This window comes from Cheilinus undulatus, linkage group 13 (genome assembly GCF_018320785.1).
Source record: "Cheilinus undulatus linkage group 13, ASM1832078v1, whole genome shotgun sequence".
NCBI classification, from domain to species: domain Eukaryota; kingdom Metazoa; phylum Chordata; class Actinopteri; order Labriformes; family Labridae; genus Cheilinus; species Cheilinus undulatus.
In genome coordinates, this window is record NC_054877.1 from 18,601,117 (window position 1) to 18,623,781 (window position 22,665).

Here is a 22,665-nt window from a genome sequence, read left to right on the forward strand (position 1 = left end):
CAACCAGGGCAACAGTTAAAGATGTGCTTTTTAAATAATTTTTTAACTCAATGAAATAATATTTTTTCATTTTCAACCTAATAGATTTATAGTGGTAAATGGGAATTATCTAGTAATTTCTCAAGAATAAGGTTGTAATTACCCACTGATACATTAGTATTTTCCCAAGTAATAATAAGTAATATCAACCAAGTATTTGCCTAGTAATAATGATTTAATGATAAAGTAATTCCTTGTAATATTGTGGCAATTCGCTGTAATTATATTGTATTTTACAAATCAATTCCTAAGAAATATAATAACAATTTCTCAGATAATTTCTTTATTTTGGCCCACTAAATTGAAGTGAGTCCTTCCTGAATAATTTTTAAAGGGTTAGGGTAAGGGGGGTTGGTGTTGGAGTAGGACTAGGGTTGGAGGTTAGGAATAGGGTAAAGTTAGGGTCAGGAGGTTAGAGTTGGGGTAGGGTTAGGGATAGGGCAGGGCGTGGGTTAGGATTAGGGTAAAATATCAGCTAATTACCAGAGAACTGCCACAATATTTGGAGGAATTACTTTTAATTAATACATTATAACTTGGTAAATACTTCCTTAACATAACGATATGTCCAAGTTATTACCTGTAAAATGCCAACTTATCACTAGGTAAATGCAACCGTATTCTTGAGAAATTAATGGATAATAACACTAATTACTATAAAGTTACTAGGTAATTGGAGACCACTAAAATAAAGTGTTACCAATTTCTCATATAACTTGTTGAGATAAATAAAAATACAGAGCATTTCTAGCCTTATTCTTTAGATAAATGTGAAGGACAGTTTGGGGTTTGGATGCACAGTAATCTAGTGATGTTAAAACCACTTTAATTCACTTCAAATATTTGGATATTAAAACAGTTAAAAACACAACATTTAAGAAGATACACAACATTTGTTTTTGCTAATCTTATAGTTGTAACTTACAGGTAAATGCTGGACTCATTCCCTCCGATGTCAGGAGACTGCAGCTTCTGGACCAGGATGATTATTATTCCAATGAAGAGCACAAAGTTGATCTGAGGTAACAGAGAAGAATTAAATCAAAGAAGTCTGGGGGAAACAACTGTCTAGCCAGTTTAAAATAAATGTAAATAAAAAAGAATAAAAACTAATAGGGAACATTTGTCATACCATAATGGAGGCTACAACTGGTCCTTTGATCACCCACCAGAGGGCAGTGTGTTCATTTGTATCCCAGCATCTGGAGGAGGAGAGGACCAGAACATTTCAGGCTCTTCCTTATTATAACTGTGCTCTGTAATGCATAGCACCATGCAATATGTCAATTAGGTGGCTGCTTGTAGACCAAGGGGGGTTATTGTACGTACATTATACAAAGAAAGCACATTTTATGCATTGCACTTTGGGTATTGATGTCAAAAGGTTGCATTGTTCTTCCCACATCATTACAGTCAATTTCACCTCATTCACTATAACAGCATTTGGGTCAAAATTTGAAAGGTTTTAAGAACAACACTCCACAGGAAGGAGTACAATGCAACAATTTGACATCACTACCCAGAATTCATTGCACAAGAATATTAGCATTCATGTGCATATTCTTTTAAATCCTCTAAATGTAGAAATCTAGAAATCTAAATATAGAACAGATTACAGAGAACCCAGTTAACGGGCTATTTATCAAGGCAGGATTACTGAAACTTAAAGATCTGGTTGAACTACTGACATCGTTACAGTCCTGTGCATACGTTTTAGACACGTGGGGGCTAAGGAGTCATCATGGGACACAGTGTGCTGCAGCCTGGAGAGATGTGGAGGTGACCAGAGTCAATCTTGACACACACATATGTGTCACTCAGTAGGCAAGGTCAAACTCAACGTTTTTTGTCCAGGCCTCTTCACCCCTGGTAATACGCCCAGTGAGGGACATCCCCAGCACCACCAGGGGCTCATGGCAACCCTACTACAGTACCTGCCCTGACGGTACTCTAGGCCGTGCTTACTCACCACATTCCTCTACCCTAAAGATGTGGACTTTATTTTTTCAACACAATATTTTTCCATGTCCCTTGTACTATGCATGGATATCCAAAGCAAAACCTGGATTATGTTAATCCTCCTTCCCACCTGATATTGCCCTCAGGCAGCGTACTTGCCTCACCCACGTCTTACTTGAGTCTCAGTTTTAGGCCCAAACATGCCTAAAAGTTCTGCACAGAACTGTATGTTCAGAGTGAAAAGTAAAGTATTACCAGAAAATTTTGAAACAGTTGTTTGTTTTTAGTTAAGAGGATGAGAGAAATTTAATTTCAAACATCAGTTCACACTGAAAAATTTAAAGCACATGTGTATTTCTGTGCTTAGAGTCAAACTGTGGGCGTAGAACATGATACAATGTGAATCATTGCTATTATGGGAGTGTGACCTTAACCATGACCAGAACAAATAAAAAAATGAAATGAAATATCTAGCTGTCATATAAATGTTATGCAAACTGGTATGGAGGCAATAAGAAATAAAAGTGGGGCAATTTGCTAAACAGTAAGAGGACTGGAAGTGTGGTTACTCCATTTCTTTAATTTTCTGAGCTTGAATGTAGAGGAGGAAGAAATTTTATACCCGGTGTCATGAAAGTGGAGCCTCAGAACGGCCCAGACAGTGACGCAGATGGTGGGAGTTCCTGTGACAAAATGGTAACAATCAATACACCAATAGTGAGAGAATGGGGGGAAAATCTATTGCAGGTGATATTATTATTGTAATCTGTCACAGACTGTAGCAATTGCAGTTCTTTTTAATACCAACACTATAAGCAACATTTATATTTATATGGTTGCAAACTGCATTTATCAGTGTGCAAAACGGATTTAGATTGAGTGATACAACCTGTTAACATAACCATCAGCATAAGAAAGAGTCTGGTTGTAATTTCAAAGGACAAAGAAAATGTATAAAATCAATACTACTCTTAAAGACAAATGTCTTAAAGATGCCTCCATGGGTAAGATCACAAATTGGAAAAGAAAGCTAAAACTTGCTCTAGTTACATTGCTCTGGAATGGATACCTACCCCATCCTACGATGGTGTACCAGTAGAAGTAACGTCTTTCTGGGAAGAAAGTCTCCACCAGCAGAGTGAAGAGATACAGACCCTCGATGAACAGCCAGAAATAGTTGGACATGACACAGTAATGGAAGAAAACCATCACAGCTTTACATGCAACCTGCACAGAGGGGGAACACAGAGGGAGGTACATCTGTAAACTAACAGTGGAAAATCTCCTTTTATGGGTAATTTGACATCTGGATTGTTCATGTTAGATGCTGGGATCCCTGACATCTTATATTGTTTTGTAGATTTTGTACTTTTTCTATCATATTATAATAATACTATGTCATTCGAATATTTCTATGTTTCCTCTTAAAAAAAAGTTAGGTTTCAATATGATGTTGGTGGATTTTTTTATCCACAGAAAAACACTTTCATACAGCTTTAAAAAAACAAGGGATGTAGAATAAACTACTAAGCAATTAGATGTTGGTGCTATAATCATGAGTCGTTTAGAGTAATAATCAATGTCTTGATCTAGGCCCACAAAACTGGTTCAGTGTTGTCCCAATACAGCTAAACTGCAAGAGAAGTGAAGGTAAACTTAGAAGGTAGATGAATTTGGCCATCTTTTATAAGGCAGATCCATCCTATAAAGTCCTGAATCTGAAACGACTGCCAGGTCTGAGAATGCACCTGACCACCAGCGTCTTATGAGGCGAACAAAGCAGTAGCTACAAGTGGGGCTTGCGTTCTTCTTGGGGTCCACTTCACAGCCTGTCTCTGACACACCAGAGATGGATCAAGGGCTCACTCCAAATAATGCAGAACCTTGGTTTTGCAGAACATCAGCATGAAGTTCTCCTATCGCATGGGCCATATCCAGATCAGTCAAATGTGGCATGCTGATTCTTGGAGCAGACCCCTACTGACCACTGTAGCAGGGCCCATGCTTGCAGGCGCTGCCAATCAGGTGCCAATCAGTAGGGGTGGGAATCACTTGTGGCCCCACGACACAATATTATCACGATAATTATGCCATGATTCAATATTATTGCGATTTTAAACATTTTGCAATACACAGAGTATTGTGATACCATTTTTGCAATATACTGCTCTCTGTATAATAACTGTTTAGCTGATTTAGCATTAGCCTTGCCTTCATTTTTATCACATTACCCCAGTATTTTATTTTCATGTGGTACTCCTTGAGAACCCCTGCTTGCATTCCTAATGTCCTTTCCCTGGTGCTGCTATATTGGTTGTACTAACTTTCTAATGCTCTATGACGGTCACCTCTGCCGACCTCACTGGACAAAGGGCACAACAGCATCATCAAGTGGGCAGAAAAGCAACTGATGCTATTTATCCAGTATCATATACTTCAGTTCATATCAACAATTAACTTGAAAAAAATCAATACCTGGTGGAAGATACGATATGATATATCACTGCACAAAACTATCTCAATACTATGCTGTATTGATTTTTTCCCTCACCCCTACCATCAGGCACCTGATAATCAGCACCTGGTGGTACCAGAAGCTCAAAACCAGATTCAATAGCAACAGCAGAGTAAGCTGTTTGGCAATGGCAGAGAAGATCTGGCAGATTTTTCATGATTGCATCCCACATACTCAGCTCTGCTGCTCATCCCACAAACGCATGCTCCTTTCAAATGTGGCACCATTTAAAAGGGAAAAAACAGATTTTCAAACATATTAAGATTAATGCCAAGAAGCATTGTTACAACAAAGAACTAATCTACCACACAAAAATGTCTTTACTTTTTGTGCTAAGTTTATATTCCAGAAATTGTCAAAGACTCATCATCTCTGTATTGATGAATATTGTTCTCAACTGCAGTTAAACAGGCCATACATGCTGTGGCTATGGGAAATGTTCAGTCATGTTAAAGACATTGTGCTGTATTCTGACTAATTTCTTACCTGAAGGTAAGTCAACCAGTCTGAATTTAAATTTCTATTTAATCAGCAGTGAAATTAGCAATCAGGAACATCTCTAGTAAACCTGTTTACTTTTCAGCCTTTCTTTTCAGAGCTCCAGACGATAAATGTCAGAGTGACAAATGTCCTCGGTCCTGTAAAATGCAGTGTAAACAGACTCTGCTGTCACTGGGGTGAAAGGGTTCAACACTGTGCATGAAACCGCAGTGACCCTAAAAACGCTGTATCCAGCAGCTGCTGTATGTCAGGATTTAACATGATTTCACAGTCAGCAGCAGAAACACAAATATACATGTCAGAAGCATTGTAATCAGATGACATCATGTTAATTAAAGAGTCCATATTCTGAGTGGGGTCAACCAATTACAACTCTGATCTGATTCTAGGCTTTGATGCTGACCTGTGATTGCCATAGCAACATCGGTAAAGCGATAGTTTTGACAAAAAGGCCAAAGTACCCATTGATATGTTAATAGCCCCTAGTAGACGATTTCCACTGGCTTTGCTAAAGCCATTAGTGTACCTAATTAGGTTTATTTATCATGGCTGCTTAACAAGAGTGAGCAATGTATGGTTAGCAGACAAAGGCTAAGAGCTTGTTTTGCATTTGTAATCAGGGAGTATTAGTCATCTAATAGTGTGTTTGCTTTATGTAAGAATTTGCATTTGATTGTAGTTCTTTCAAAGGTGGATATCAAACAGGAAAGATTTGAGGAGAAGTGTTTGAAGCCCTTCTGCCTACAAAACTCTCCTTACATCACACACAGAAGGCAAACATATGCTTCCCTTTATAAACAAGTGGCTACGATTTCATTTCATCCTTTGATGAAACTCTCTGGAACAGATTAAGCAATAATCCTGAGTATGTCTCACTCCTGCCAATGCAGGCTTCTTTAAAAACTGAAAGCAATGATCTCGTCAGAAAAAGGATCATTTAGGAAAAAAAACATACTTTTGTCATTTTCTGCCTCAAAATAATTAGCCTTATGAACTAAATGTAGCCCATTTATTTCCTTTAAATCAAACATGAATACACTCATGCTTCATTTCCTTTCAGATGATGAAACCCAGAAAGTATGAGTCACATAGTGTTTGTATTAGTGGTTACTGACTGTGTGTGTGAAGCAGTGGTCGCTGTCCTCTTGAGCGTACAGAACACCGTCCTTGATGAAGACAGAGATGGCTCTCAAGATGAAGGACACAAACAGGTTCATGTGGATGAAGTTCCTCGTGCAGTGGAGCTTCCTGCAGAGAGTACAGAAAAAAGTATTCAAGCTCCTGTGAAAACTTTAGGGTTACTTTGGTGTCCATGATCAAAGCTGATACATCTCAGCTTTGCAATATCTTCTGTATATGCAAAAATGGGATTAAATAAGGGTCATAAATATTTTGAATTGTAAAAAAATTTTACCTGTAAAAACATTCTGTGCACAAAGTTAAGGTTTGCACACGCGCAAAGGACAAATGTAACTGCAGAAAAAATGTATGCATCTGTAAAACAAATCTGCAGAAGAAATTTGTGTTTGCATTGAAAAAAAACTGTAGCAGTAAAATATTATGCTTCTGGTTCAGATTTGCACACATGAAAAAAAATATTTATGGCATGCAACCTGCACTTTCAAAAGAGCTGGTGCCTGGAAAATTCCATCCAAGTCACTGTTTTGCTTCATGACAGTGTGACAGAGCAAATGTGCTGCAGCCCCAGGGAATTACTCTCAAAGTGCCTATATCATGCACTGTATTAAGTCTGCATTTTATCATTTCTTTAACAGTATTTAGTTATACTGTCTACAAGTGGGCAGTTGTTTTAACAGATGCATATATTCATTGATGTATGCAAGCGTGTGCAGGTGTGTGTTTATGTGTTTGAGAGAAAGAAAAGGCACCATCATAGGCTTATTTACCGCTATTGTCTGTGTGTGAATATCAGAGAATGTGCAGTAGCCTACCGGCCTTGTTGTTAACACATTGCTCAGTAGATAAAAGTAAAGCCCTTTATACAAAAGTGAGTGGCTGTATGTATATATTGTTTTTCATTATGGGTTGGATTGTGCCCCTAATTCACAGGTTTGGTTGAAACTGAGTATAAAATGGGGAAATTTGTAGGCAACGGGTCAGGTCTCGGCTCTGACCTCTACTGGTGCGGGTGGATGCCAGTTTACAGACCTGTGCAGGACTTTGATGCAGCACAATGTAATGCAATACAACGCAAGACAGTGTTTGTCCTCTGTCACTCAGTTCCTATCTTCTTCTCTGCTGCTACGGTGTAATATCATCACCCAAACAGCAGAGTACTCAAACATAAAAAAATCCTCTCCTTGATGGTCTTGTTTGCTTTTGTAGGTCATTTAGACCAATCAGTAGTTGGTATTTTCCATGACCAGTTGAGAACTCTTTGCAGGAGCTTGAATGTGCCTCATATTGTATTCATTCTGAAAATAAATAAATAAATAATGTAGCTGGATTTTAATAACCTTGAAAGCCAACGGACTGGCCAGATTCTATTTCAGACAGGTTCATTTTGCAAAGGCTCAAGCTAAAATGTTTATTCCCAGACAGAGAATCAGCATCATCACTCGAGTCGAAATTGCTTATATTATCTCTTTTTTTGAGCTTGGTGTGGTGCTATCATCCCTGTAGATGCCCGCAGACCCATACAGCTGATCAGAGGATAACAGTGTGCGGCTGAAGGAGACAAAATACCAAAAGCTGCATCGTAAATTAGTATCTGACACAGAGGGGTTCTTGAGAGAAATTAAGTGCTTGGTAGTGCTCTTTTCAACACAGCATACAGGTGAGCCAACATATTTTCTTGGCCAATTTATACGTAGAACTTGTTAAACTACGTGGATAAAACGTTCCCATTTACAGCCACTATGCCGTGGATCTCTCTGAGTTGTAATAACCACAGAATCAACTTTCACAGACATCCTTGGAGGCTGATGCCACTACTATAGCCAACTTCAAAAATCCCAAATTGTCACGTTACTATGAGTCAGATAGTTAGGTAGAAAATTTCACCTGAATCTGCAGAGAATGACCATGGCTGTGGTCAGAGACACCAGCGATGTGCTGTAGCCCACAGTGTATAGAGCCTTGACTGAGGCGAAATATGTGTCCTAATGATGGAGACAGAAGGTTAGTTATGCTTGATTATCAGTCAGAAATGTAAGAGGATATAAAGAGGAAGCAAAGAGGTCTTACAGGTTTAGTGTTGTTGTCATAGAAGAAGCACACATCCACATAGTGAGGGAAAGGTTCAGACCAGCCAAACTCAGTGCAGTTTCGACTGACCTTCCCCATCTCTGAAAAACAATTTATATTCCAGCAATGACTCTGGCCATATTAAACTGAATAATGAATATAAATGGGATCACATAAAATGAGCCCTCCTCACCATCCTCAGGACCCATGAAGTCATGGAACAGCTCAGGACAGTTGACCACCACGACCTCCCCAATGCTGGCTGCCTGCCAGCAGGTCAGGTTGTCCCACATCCATGGACACACTGAGAGGGACGAGAAGACGAGAGAGGCAAAAACACAATAAAGTCAGTGTTAGGGCTTATCTGACAGTAAGATGATTAAGTGATGCAGACACTAATTAAATTGAAGTGAACTGAATTAAATCCAAGTTGAGTTAATTAAATTGGAGGTAATAAGGGTTTAATTTCCAGGGATGTTATGCTTTTTCATAACATCTTCTCTTGTCTCATGGTTTGTTTCAGTCAAATCATTTTACCACTCTATCTACCTCTGCTGCAGTAATACTTGAGTAGTAGAAATTTTCTGCAACCTATTTCCTAAAAAGTTGGTCAGTTGTACATGCAGTACTCCAGGACTGTATTCACTCAGTTTCAGGTCTATTTTTGGTCTCTTCCAATGTTCCACCATCTTCACCACCTACTAACCAGCTTTGTCCATCTGCTGTTTGAGTGGGCAGTGAGCAGTGCGGTCCTTTTTAGCTGTTGACGGTGCCATCATAGCTGTAAGAGTGATACAAAGCTGAAAAGCCATACCTGCAGCTAAACAAATCAGCTAAAACTCAACATAAATCAGTAGATTAATCTCTCTGAACTTTTCAACCTTTACATGAATGGATTATTACATTACAAGGTTATTTCTGTCCCTGATTTAAAGACATCCATTCATCTGTTATCCATCTGACTCGTCCTGTTTGAGACTGTGGAGGGATGGAGCTGACGACACTTTGCCAGTCAATCACAGAGCTGACATACAGAAAAAAACAACCAGCCACTTCAACATTTCCAGGAGGCTAACTGAAGTAAACATTATTGATGGGGTGACTGCCATCATAGGCTTCATACACCACTTTAGAACATATAATACACCCTTGATGTATTTGTACTTTCAGCTGCCTGATTTATTCTTACATCCCAATAGTATCACAAACTGGTTAAACTCTCATTTAACCCAGTTCCAGCTTTTTCTAAATAAAGCTTTCTCTCTACATCAGCTTTAACCATTACCTGACTTATCCTCTGAATAAATGTCACATGCTGCATTTTTCAGCACTGATTAAATTTCTCTCTGCCACACTTTCCTCGTGATCCCGTGTTTTTTATCTTCAACACCTCCCTGTCTTCTGTCTCTCCTGGTTCGCCACGTTGTTTATGCTTGGATGGTTTTATAATGAAGCTGCAGCAGCAGGTATGCATACATTGTGAGTGGATTTGTGATTGCGAGTAGGCATCTGTGCACTCATGTATTCTTGGACATGTATGTGTGCTTGCAGACCTTTCTCCATTCTCCCGTCGCTCTAATCTTCTTTGGTTTTGTCTGGTGAGCCGGACACAAAGCCAATTACCTTTTAAAGGGCAAATTGGAGCCAAATGAGCCGCACAGAGCTGCAGAGGTAACTGGCTTAATAAAGGACTCTATCTGCATTGATGGATATCTCACATACGATCCCACACTATAATGAAACCTCAAGGTAAGGTATACACACATGATGTTCCCGCACAGTGTAGAGTATGTGCACATAAACACATGCAGGGTTTAGACTTTTAATTAAAGATGATCTTATCAGACCACTGAGAGATTTCTTTTCTGTATTCTGAGTCATCAGGTGAAATTTTTTTTTTTTTTTTTTTTTTTTTGATTGTTAATCACGGGTAAACTGGAAAAACATTCTTTTGTAGATTTTCTAGATAGACATGGTGGAGCATAATGTGGGCAGTAACATGGTTTTGGGCTGTTTTTCTTCAGCTGGAACTGGAGTTTGAGTTGAGATGAAAGTAATTATTCTAAATGCTCATCAATTTTGGCTCAAAACTTTCAAAGCTGAAGCTAAAGAGGACTTTCGCCTTACAGTATGCCAGTGGCCAAAAGCATAAATCTAAACCTACAATAGAAAGATCTGACAAGTAAAGAGAAAAGTTTTGGACAGGCCTAGCCACAGTCCAGACCTGAATCCCTCTTGAAACCTGTGGGATGACCTAAAGCGAGATGTGTACAAGAAAAGTCCTTACTAATCTACCAGATTCTGCCACAAATCTAACATAAAAATTTGATATGCAGAATAATCATGCAATATAAAATCAAAGTAACCATCCTCTAGTTTTGATCTAAGTCCACTTTCGTCTAGCTGTAACCTGAAAATAACAGTTTTGAAATAATGAAAACTGTGTCCAGCCATTATGGAGTAAATCCAGCTTGACCGTGACATCAGCTGACAGCAAATCATTATGAAACAATTTCACACAGCATACAGACTAATCTGAAGGTCAGAGTGCTTAGACAAATGCACCAATAAAATGATCATTTGACCACAAGCTATAGAGTCTTTTCTCCATTATTTTTACCCTGTCCTTGTTTTTGTCTTTCCTTTTTTGTGAACATTTCTCAAGCCCTGTGACAGATTTCTGCCAACCAGGCATTTCTATTTCCTCACCAACAATGTGCTGTCAGCGGAAACACAGTACAGTTTCCTATAAACAGACAGGGGGAAACAGGGATAAGTTAAAGGGTCAAAATGGCAGCATGAGTGACCATACTGTCCCAAAATTGATGACTAAATTTCAAAACAAGCTGCCAAAACAAACACAACGTCCACATCCTTTTGAAATTCTTACTATCCAAATCTTTATTATTTCACAGAAATCTGTATTATTAATCATTTAAAAAATCCTGACCTCACATCAAGCATACACTATATGGACAAAAGTATCTGAATTCAGGCATTTCAATCACACCCATTTAAACAGGTGTATAAAATCAAGCACCTAGCCACGCAGTCTCCACTACATTTGGGTCATTCTGAGGAGCTCCGTGACTTCAAGTGTGGTATTGTGAGTGACAGTCAACTGTAAGTGATATTATTAGAAAGTGGAAGTGTTCAGGAACAACACCAACTCAGTCATGAAGCAGAAGACCATTATAATAATAATAATAATACATTTTATTTGTGAGCGCCTTTCTGACACTTAAGTTCACCTTACAGACAACAATCGAGCAAAACAGTAATATAATAATAAAAATTATAATAATTATAGTAAAAACTAACAACTAGACATGATATAGAAAGAAAGACACATTAAGAACACATTAAAGACATGGATCAGGTGGGGCGGGCAAGGTGAAAGAGGTGAGTTTTGAGCCGGGTTTTGAATATGGAGAGGGACTCAATGGAGCGGAGGTCAGGAGGGAGGGAGGTCCAGAGGTTGGGGGCAGAGCGACTGAAAGCTCTAGCCCCCGTGGAGGACAGGCTGGCAGGGGGGGAGTTGACAGGAGGCCAACGAGTGGTAAGACACATGGTCCGTAAAAGTCGCCAACGCTCTGCTGATTCCATAGCTGAAAATTCTGAACTTCCACCAGTGTAAATGTAAGCACAAATATTGTGCAGCAGGAGCTTCATGGAATGGATTTCCATGGCCAAGCAGTTGCACGCAAGCTTCCCATCACCAAGTCCAATGCCAAACGTGTGATGGAGTGGTGTAAAGAACACTGACACTGGACCGTGGAGTAATCTTCTGTTCAGTGACGAATCACTCTTAGGCAATTCTGGGTTTGGCGGACACCTAGAGCAGGAGTTCTCAAACTTTTGGGGGCGAGGGACCCCTTACAGGTCAGAACATTTTCAAAGAACACCAACAAAACCCTCACGCTGATTAAACATACACTGTGTTAACTGCCATTTGTACAGAATGAATAGGCAAAAATTCCCTCAAAACATTCCAAAATGTTAAAGAAAGCCTTCCAAGAAAAGTGGAGGCTGTTATAGCTGAACGGCGGAGGGGTGGGGTGGGTCTACATTAAAGCACATGTAAAATTAAATACAATGTCACCACAGTCCCTATTAGGCAGGTGGTCAAATACTTTTGTCTACATATTTGTCTACATATTGTAATCTTATATTAGATGATGTCAATTCACTTGTTCGTGTTTTCTGCATTCAGAACAAGTTGCATTTACATGTTCATTTATTTGCAGAGTAAAGCAAAACATGCATTTAACTCATTAGAACAGCCTGATTCAATGCTGTCAGTCACCATTACTATTGTAACCACAGGGTGGGGTTGCAAAAGGTGGGGAAGGGGAAACAGTTTATATGAACTTCGAGCTTGAAGCTCATGGTAAATCTGCTTTGAATGGTTGTGACATTATGACTAATTATCACATCTGAAAAAGCATAACTGAATGGCTGATGAGGGACAGCAGGACAAAGGGAGACCCCCTCCAGCCATTCCAGGGTATATGCACCTCAGCTGAAACTCTGGTGTTGAGTTATTCTTTGAATGATTCAATTTAAGTGTTATAAAATGAGAATAAAAAAAGTTTTGTATTAACATGAGACTTGAGTTTAAGTCCAGCACTTTAAAAAGGATTTTCTGTTGAAAGCCCTCGGCAGCATGTGTTTTTATTTGACTGTTGAGAAATAAGAATTGTGTGAGAGAATCATGATTTCAGTGCTCAGGGAGAAAAACTGTGATTCATGTTTTAGCAAGAACCATGCAGCCCTGGTCTCATGTTTGTCCAGGAGTTGGTAGCTGTCAATGAAGCTGTGAGTCACAGTGCTGTCTGATGCATTCTGTTGGGCGACTTTGGAGCAGCAGGAGATTTGCAGCAGTTGCTAATGAAAACCATCGTCCATAGCCAAGAAAATAGGCGCTTCCAGGAATCGCGTGCCGAGCTTCCTGTGCCTTTTTGGATAAAAGGGGACGTAGGGAAAAACGTGAAGCAGCTCAGCGGGACATCACAGGCAGACAGCTGTGTATCACTGGATCATTGCCACTGTTTGTGCTGTGTAGTGAGCGACCATCTGAGAGGATGTTTTTAAATTATGAACAAGATAGAAAACAGCATTCATCTCTCATCCTCAGATGTCCCTTTGTGACCTTTTCAGTGTAAAAAAAAAGAAAAATGCCACACGACTGTGTACACAAACAACCCTGCTTTTTATTCCTGTCTGGACAGGAGGAATGTTAGGAGATACATGACTTTCATCAGCAGTTTACTGAGCAAGTCATAAACAATTCAGCCCCAGCAGATGCATAAAAACAGTGGTTCTGAGCTAAATTATGCACACAGAGGGATAAGGAGCACAGACAGACACAGGCATGCAGACTCTGCATCATGTACCTAGTTCAAGGTCATCGCTGGGATTGTGCAGCATGATCCTCTCCATGCATTTCTCATGTTCACGCTTGATGATGCAGTGTTCGGACTCTGAGGCCACCTGGAGAAACAAACACAAACACGTGTTACAAAAATATGCACTCTGCTCAAACACTGGTGCATTCAATGAATGTTTAAGTGCCAGAAAACCTGAGAATTTTCTCTTTTTCAACAGAGAAATGACAGAAACACAGTTATATCTGCCATGACTTAAATAATACAATTCATCTGAACTTAAAACAACTAAAAACACCCTTAGCTTTGCATCCCACTTTAGCTGTTCACTTGCGTTTTATTAGGGAGCCCTTTAATCTAAGGTTTATTTATTGACCAGCTGACAGTTGTTTTCTTTAAATATAGGATAATGACCTCATGAGGTCAAAATTATGGTAAAAGGTTGCACCGCTAACCTGGCCTGTTTCTTCACATCCAAGCATGTTTAGAGCAGTGATGCAGATGTTTTAACACACACTGATTGGAGGAAACTTTATAATAGTGTCAGGTCAATTGCACTGTGTGTTGTGTTGGGTTCAAGTGCTGTAATGCATGGCTCTGTACTTTAGTTATCCCCTTGTTTCCACATACGTATGGTTACGGAGTTAAGTCAACAGGAAGTCCATTCATTCCTATGGGGAATCTCCGTGTTGCTCAACGCACCTGAGAACTCCTCCCCTTCATAATATTTTCATCTGGATTAGGCCTGAGTACTTTTTTTTAACTTTTACGGTAGATTTCGGAGAGACCATATGGCAGCCAACTAGTTAACAGGCTATAAAGCGCTGTTCACTGTTTTGGTAGTGTGATAAGCAGGTTATTTAACATATAAAGAAACATTTGAATGGCTAAACAAGTTAGCTTAGCTTAGCCCAGTCAGCCGTTCATATTTCTAAATAGCCTCACTCACTGCTTTCCTGGCTGGCCAACTTCTTCAATTATTTCTTGATGTGCAATATTAGTCTTGTTTTTTTTTCTCTGTAATCCCAGAAAAAGTTCAGTTCCTTGCGTTGGACACCAGGAAGCATCGTCCGTATATTTACAGGACATCAGTCACATGTGAAAGGTATTATTATCGGTCACATCAGTATACAGGAAGCAGCCAACTTCTAGATGAAAAAAGGCATTCAAAGTGACTGGTACACCATTTTTTATGGAAGTTATTTTGTGAAGAAAAACAGAGGAGAATGCATGATATTCTTAACATGATATGGGTATCGCTAGATATGAACATTTTTGCTGGCATTTACAGCTGATATATCTGTTTACTGTATAACGGCAATAAACTAATTCAGTGAATTTAGAAAGTATTCAGACCCTCTTCACTTTTTTGTTTGTTTTCCTTATTTTGCAGCCTGATGCTACAGTTGAAAAAAAAAATGTTCTCATTAATCTCCTGTGTGAAGATGGGACAAAGCTCCATGAGGACAAACATCACTGTAGCCCTCCACTGATCGGGGTTTGATCGGTGGCAGAGTGGATGAACAAAAGCCCCTCCTCTGTGCAAAAAACATGACAACCTGCTTGAAGTTTGCGAAACACTCCATGTAAAATCCAATATCCATCCTTAGAGGCCATGTAATGACTGACGGCTCAATTGGTGGAAAAGTGTGAATTCTTTGGCTCCATCAGCCTATTCCCTTTTGTGTATGTCTTGGCTCCAAATTATGACATTAGCAAAATTGTCATTGAGGTGTTTTGGCTTCCTTTTTGCACAGCAGAAGGTGACGTAAAGGTGTCATCCATATAAATGCACATATTAACATGGTGTCCAGAATGAGAATATGACAATAAAAGCAAAGAAAGAAAACAGTGAAGTGACTTAGGTAGTTCGGTTTTTAAGGCCAGTATGGGAAAGTATTAACCCAGAGGTAGTAGATTTACTGTACATCTCTGTAACTCTGCCTCCTTCTCTCTTTGGGGCCAATTTCTGCTTCACCCCCTCAGCTCCCCTGCAGCCCCCTCTGTCTCCTTCACTGTGAAATGATAGGTGTAATACGTCCCAGCCCTCTGAGCCATGGCTGACTCATCACTCTCTCTCCCTGCCCTCCAATATGAATTCACTTCAGGCCTCGCTGCCTTGATAAGATAGGGCATCAAACGACTGGGAAGACGTCCTCAGATTCACTTCCTTTCTTTATCGCTCTGCACGCGGGCAGAATATTAAAATGGCCATGAATAATGGGAAACATCATTTGAGGTTACGTCTACCCACTTTCTGGTCAACACTTTCTGCCTCACAATGATTGCTACACAAACAAAACATATTAAAGGAACCACTTTGTCATTTAGTCATGTTTGATATTAAAAAACTGACTGTTTGAAAGAAACACCCCTCCGTACCTAAAGCCAGCACCCATGTTGCTTAGCAGCAGGTAACCAGCCAGGAGCCAATACATACTGTAGGCGAGGTTTCCCAGAAATGAAACATAATTGGATGCAGATGACTAATATCTGTTTGGCATGAGTGCAGACAGGCTTGTAAGATGACAGATTAAATGGGTTTGTATCAATCTATTTATTCGGAATCCTTTACAGCAGGTTCTGCATGTCCCTGAGATGGATTAGCACCTTGTTTTGATTGCACTATGATCAGGATTAGTATTTACTTTATGTGTTTCAGTGCTAATCTAATAACACCTCCAACAACAACATACAAACCCACACAAATTTACACACATGCTGCAGAGAGATGAACCTTTTTCAAGTGTGTGATCATTTTACATCTCCCACTGTGTGCCCCGTCACACACTTCCTACTGTGAGGAGCCGTAAAACACATTCAGGTAGCTAACACCTACAAACGCACGTGCACACCAAATCACTTACACTTGAAACATTAAATCCTCTGGAGCATTTTACACCAGCTTAAAATTGGCTTACCTATTATGTTAAGTGCTCCTTTAATGGGGATTTATAGGCCAAACAATTCCCACGTACACGACTTGGTGTGTAGAGATAAGTTAACTTGTTACTAAATAACTTACAGCCTGTAAAGGTCAGCTCTAACAACTAAGTAGAAAACTGAGTTCAGCTCACTGGGCCATATGTGGAAAATGAGAGGAGGTAAACCTTCAGTTGCTGCCATCTTCTGTATTGTCATATTGCTGGCGACAGGCAAAAACCTTATATCTCCATTTCTTATTTTATTTTTTTCTTAAATCACTGCTATTGGTCAACCATTACATTTGTCAGTGGGATTTAACACATTTTAAAGTAATAAAACACGTAAAAAAGTTGCTTACTATGACGATTCATTGTTAGATTAATTGAAAATTGCAGTGTTCTTTTTCAATCTTTTTCAAGTGGGGATTTTAGAGATAAAGGTTTTTGCCTAACACCAGTGATATGTGGGTCTTTATATACTGATTTACTGTTTGTATTGTTCTGTCTCTGCATGCTGTCTGATTTTATATTTATTTATCTATTTTTATTAAGTACATGCTTGATGTACACTTTTATATGTATACTATCCATCTGCCTGAGATAACGGATGGAAATTAGCCTATGGCTACAATCTGGCACATTTACATGCTGATGTTCCTTAATGTGCACTGTCCCCCATAATAAAAATAAATAAATCAAATTGGTGAAAAAGACGTTACACTGAGGGTGTCTGTGACCAAAAACGGCAGCATACATAAACAACATTTAAAACAATATACATTCATATTTTTTCCAACTTTGTTTGCATAAATTTCACAGTCAATGTCAGATCTCCCCATAGATATAAAATATTAGCTAATTTGGAGGAATTTAACTCCTCGAATGCCAGTTTAAGTGAAAAACAATTACGTCTGTGATGTAAAAAACACAAAAATTCACATACAACATGCAAAATGAATTTCTTTGAAGGGGATAATCACAGCCCTGAATATGTTAATAATGAGCAACAAATTTGATTTTAATGCATTTTTAAATTCTATTTTCAGATTTTATTAAATTATTGCAGTCGGGGTGTTCATGACCAAAAATAAAAAGGACAATAACAATAAATTACTTTAAAATTTCCCATTTTTTTTCTTCTGCAGTTTCTTTTAATTCAAGATCCGATCTGGTCACATATATTCGACAATAATTCATTTTTTAGGAATTTAACCCCTTTAAATTCCAGCTGAAGTGGATAAACACCAGATGTTTGTGATTTAAAAAAACATAAAAAATAAAAAGATTATTTTATATCATACATGCATACTACACAAAAATGGATTCCTTTTAGGGGATTATCAAAGCATTGAATGTGTAAATAATGAGCAAAAACTTTGACTTTTATGCATTAAAAAAAAATCCTAAGATTATAAGTTTTTAAACCTTTATACTTACTATGTGGCAAAAATGGCAGCATCCTTAAATAACAATACAAGAAATTTACATCAAAAAACACTCTTTTTAAAATACATTTTTAATCAAGGTCAGCTTTCTTAACAAAATATTTAACCCTTTAAATGCCAGTCTAAGAGCAAAAAACTAATTTAATAATGTAAAAAACACACAAAAAAATGAAATATATTTTTTATATTACATGCAAAAATGTTTTTGAGGTGATTATCACAGCATTGAGTATGCTCATAATAAGCAACAACTTTAATTTCATGCATTTTTATGTTTTTACTTTTAAGATTTTGATTTATTGTTACACTCTGGAAGTCTGTGGCCAAAGCTGAGCATGCATTAAATACAACAAATACAACTTACAGGAGAAAAATGCACTTTTTGCATTAATTTTTTAAAATTAAGATCAGGCATGATACCAAATATCTTTGTTTTTTTAAGAATTTATCCCTTTTAATGCCAGTTTAGGTCCAAAAAGCTCCTGCAAATTTGAAGCAGCGATTACAGAATGAAATCCTAATATCATAAAACGCATGATTTTTTGCTGTGATGCCTGAGGGATCAAAAATTATGGGTTGATGTGGTTTCAATGCTGCATTTTTGGACAGTGTACAGATAATATTAATATTAACCTGCAACATGGCCTTAACACCTCTAAGATTAAGAAAAAAAATGAAGTCTAAATGCAGAACAAACTAGAGAAAAATGAGGCCAACTGTACTGTATTAGGCAGGGCTTCCTGTATCTTTGGCTGAATTTGTTTGTCCTGAGTGGGATGCACTTACAAGGATCACTAGGGCACGTTAATATTACCTATCTTTAGTTTATTAAAGTTAGTCTAGTCCAGCATAAGTTAGGATATGCTATGTAATTGAGTATGCTTTAAAAGAAAAAAACAGCACACATCACAGCTTGCTAATAATGACTAGCACTACAAATAGCCAATCACTGCTCTGGATTTTGAAGCTACCTCTGGCTTTGGTCTTGGTCAGGATGAGAATGATGCTCCATGCAGCAGAGAGAGGAGACACTGATGCCTCGTCATCATTCAGACACAAAACAAGACCAGACTGCATTATGATGCCGTCTTTTATAGAAGTGTAGGAGCATCTGTATTTTTTATTATGCATGCAGTTTTTTGGGAAAAAAACACATCTTATTGCGCCTTTTTTACATTACACAGTATTCAAAGTGAGCTGGTCTGTGCTCACTGACTTTTCTGTACCATCATCTACAACATCCCCTAAACAAGTAAATGGTTAACTGATGCAGCCCAGTCCAGGTTACCCAAGGTCGCCTGTGAGTTTAAAAAGCTCTAATCTAAAACAGGCACTCCAACAGCATTGTCAGGGCAGATCAATAAAGCGTGCCTCTTATTCTCTTTTTCCAATCACTCCTCTCCTCTCCTCACTCTTGGACAGATGTCCGTCCAGATAAACCATCCATTTTAAAGCTAGAGAGCCACGTTTCCTACCCCAAGGCTATTTTTGAGGGCCGGATAACTCACTCGCTCCCACTGCGCCGCACAGCACAGATAATAAAACTCTCATTTGATGTTGCAGACCACTGGTCCAGTGTACAAACCCATTTGACACACAATAAGTGCATCACCACAGACGCATCTACCACATCAGCCGCCGAAGGTCAGTTTGAGACAGAGGCTGGAGGAACACTTCAGACATGTTGGGGGGGCGGTGTTAACAGAAAGGTTAGAGGAGATGTTTCAGTCTCCTTGGTAGCCATTATCAGACAGCTATTCTTTCTGTTTTTATGGGCATTTACAAAAAGAAATGGCAATTATCATAAAAAATATTGACAATAGATAATATCAATGGCGTCAGAGTCAAATAATGACCCTTTATCACAAATAAACTAAAAGCAATTTATGTTTTCTGGCTTGGCTGAGGAAACTGCTGCTGTGCTACACCGCTGTGCTGAATATAATTCCTCCCACACATCCTGCACAACTCGTCCATTCTCTTTTTTATTTCAATGAGACCACTAATAATAAAAGTGAGTCACAGCAGATGGATAGGCAGCTCTATGGTCAGCCGGGCCATCTGTTATCATTCTAACGGGTGTCCAGTCACCCTATAAGAGCTGATTCAGGACCCATAACGTACGCTGATGTGCTGATGCTGCATATGAGGATTTCTCATAGCCTCCATCACTAACAGTCCCTCTATAGATGTACATGTGAGAATAAAGCAGAGCAGAAGCCGACAAAGAGGGGGCAGACGATGGAGACGTGCATATATTCAATCCCTCACATATAGATAAGGTTAAAGATTCCCCTACAATCCTGAACATCCCTGCGCTCCCACGCCTACACGTGAACAGATGCATGCACACAAAATACTCACCAAGGGCAGCAGAAAGATTGCAGTCAGCAGGTAGCCTCTCATCGTCTCCAGTGAAGAGCAAGGATCCTGAAGGCTCCACAGTGTGTGTGTTCAAAGGGATGCACTGAAATTGCTCCCCTCAGCGTCACTGCACTTCAGCATGAAGAGCTCTGAAAGACAACACACAGAGGAAAACAGCTCTGTAAGAGAAGGAGAACAACAAGAACATGATAGTCTGTTCATCTGGATGTCAAGTAAGAGAAAAATGAGGATGAAACAACATAGACAACATATTTTTTGTCATATACTCCATTAACGAATGTTGTATAAAAATTCCTGCATTCAGTTGGTCTCAATAATTGTAGCAGTTAGAATATTACAACCCCAAATCCAGAAAAGTTGGGGCACTGTGTAAAACATAAATAAAAACAGAATGCAAGGATTTGCAAATCTCATAAACTTCTATTTCATTTTCAATAGAACTTAAATAGCATATCAGAAGTTGAAACTGAGACAGTTTACAATTTCATGAAAAATAGCAAAACATCTCAAAAAAGTAGGTACAGGGACATTGTTAACATTGAATCAGCCCCTCTATACTTTTAACAACAGTCTGTAAACATCTGAGAATTGTGGAGACCAGCTGCTGGAGGTTTGGGTGAGGAATGTTGTCCCATTCTTATCTGATGTAGCATTCTAGCTCAGATTCCAGCAAATGTTTATTATTGTTGAAAGGTCTAGACTGTAGGCAGGGCAGTTCAGCACCTATTCATCTATTGTGAAGCCATGTTGTTGTGACAGATGTGGTATGTAGTTTAGCATTGTCTTGATGAAATAGTCAAGGCCTTCCCTGTCTGAAAGGAAGCTCTACAACCTCTAAACCCTTTTCAGCATTGATAGTGCTTTTCCAGATGTGTAAGCTGCCCATGTCATAGGCACTAATGCAACCCTTTACCATCAGAGATGCAGGCTTTTAAACTGTGCGCTGATGACAAGCTGGATGGTCCTTCTCCTCTTTGGTCCTCTTTAGACATGGTGTCTAAGGTTTCCAAAAAGGACTTCAATGAGTGTCTATAATAAAGCTCTATATGGACCTGCACAGTAGGTATCATGAGAAATTCTAGATTCTTTATAAAAAAGTGATATAACCCAGAGGTTGCCGATTTGTCTCGCGTGGTGGCAATCGATGTCACATATGACTTAGTCCTGCAGACCCTCTACTACAAGATTAGCCAGACGGAGGACAATAAAAGTCGGTAGGGTAAAGTTATTCCTTATGTGTTTGAGTCGGTAACTTCAGCTCAAAAAGCAACATGAGCAATGATGTCTTTTTGTTTTAGCTCAGGTGAGTATACTTGCTTTATAGTTGCTTTCATCTTAACAATTAATTTTACATGGATGGATGCAGCACTGGCATCAAACAATTACATTCTACCGAGTGATATTGTATGTTTCCAGAAAGATGTCCACTCTGGTCTGAATGTCTTTAAGCTGCCTGAGAGCACCGTCAGGCAGGAAGGAGGGTTGACACAACACTTGTTGTGTTCTGGATGTCTTTGCATATTGCCAGGGGCATGGGAGAATTATCTGTTGAAAAAAAAACAACATCAACATCTTTCGGACAGTATAAGGTCTTGATGTGGTGTGTAGCACGACCTAGGCTAACATCCGGGTAGGTGGCAAGGTTGCCATAAGCCCCTGGTCATGTTGTGGATGTCCTAAGGGCTGAACGTTGCCAGCAGTCCAACAGGGGTGAAGCCTGGACAAAAGAAATGCTGTCGTGCTTGACCTTGAATGCAGAGCAACAATTGTGTGTGCCGACATGTGTCTTGCTTGACTCTGGCCGCCCCCTAAATGCCTTAAACTTATGACTGTATGACGTTAAGAGCTCAATGATTATGGCTTTTCCTTTAACAGAAAGAGATTTTTAGTCTATGGAAGCCTTCAAACTTTTTAACCTCACATGTTGCCACTGTCAAGACTCAAAGTAGCTCTTGTTTTCTTTTTCCAGTTTGACTGCTTGACAATGCTGTGAATGGCCCAAACATTGGCATTTTTATAGCTCCCCTCTATGCAGAAATCACTTCCTGTCCCCGAAATGCAGTACTACAGTTGCTATCATGCCATTTGAAAATCACCCACACTCAAAAAAAGTCTCTACAAACTGTCTTTTTTTCCAGTGCTTCTCTTGGAAAAAACCCTTTCTATTTCACAATTACAAGTTTATGTTGCAACTTGGAAAAAAACATTTAAAGATAAACTTTTTGAGGTGAAAGTATTTGTATTTACTGTCACAGCTGCTAATATTTTATATGAATGTTCTTTTCCAGAGGCCCTAATACTGA

General features: G+C 39.0%; 1 protein-coding gene across 3 annotated transcripts in view; it reads right to left on the reverse strand.

The window, feature by feature from the left end:
* Positions 1–22,665, reverse strand: part of LOC121520505 (pituitary adenylate cyclase-activating polypeptide type I receptor-like) — a 45,910-nt gene that overhangs the window by 15,967 nt on the left and 7,278 nt on the right. For all 3 annotated transcript variants that reach the window (XM_041803981.1, XM_041803982.1, XM_041803980.1), the window contains exons 2-11: positions 20,342–20,490; positions 13,618–13,714; positions 8,415–8,525; positions 8,222–8,322; positions 8,039–8,136; positions 6,130–6,262; positions 3,072–3,225; positions 2,621–2,681; positions 1,172–1,241; positions 965–1,056 (exon numbers count right to left, since the gene is read on the reverse strand). In XM_041803981.1, the coding sequence (XP_041659915.1) occupies positions 965–1,056; positions 1,172–1,241; positions 2,621–2,681; positions 3,072–3,225; positions 6,130–6,262; positions 8,039–8,136; positions 8,222–8,322; positions 8,415–8,525; positions 13,618–13,714; positions 20,342–20,383 (959 nt within the window). In that variant the 5' untranslated portion in view covers positions 20,384–20,490. The remainder of the gene's footprint in view (positions 1–964; positions 1,057–1,171; positions 1,242–2,620; positions 2,682–3,071; positions 3,226–6,129; positions 6,263–8,038; positions 8,137–8,221; positions 8,323–8,414; positions 8,526–13,617; positions 13,715–20,341; positions 20,491–22,665) is intronic.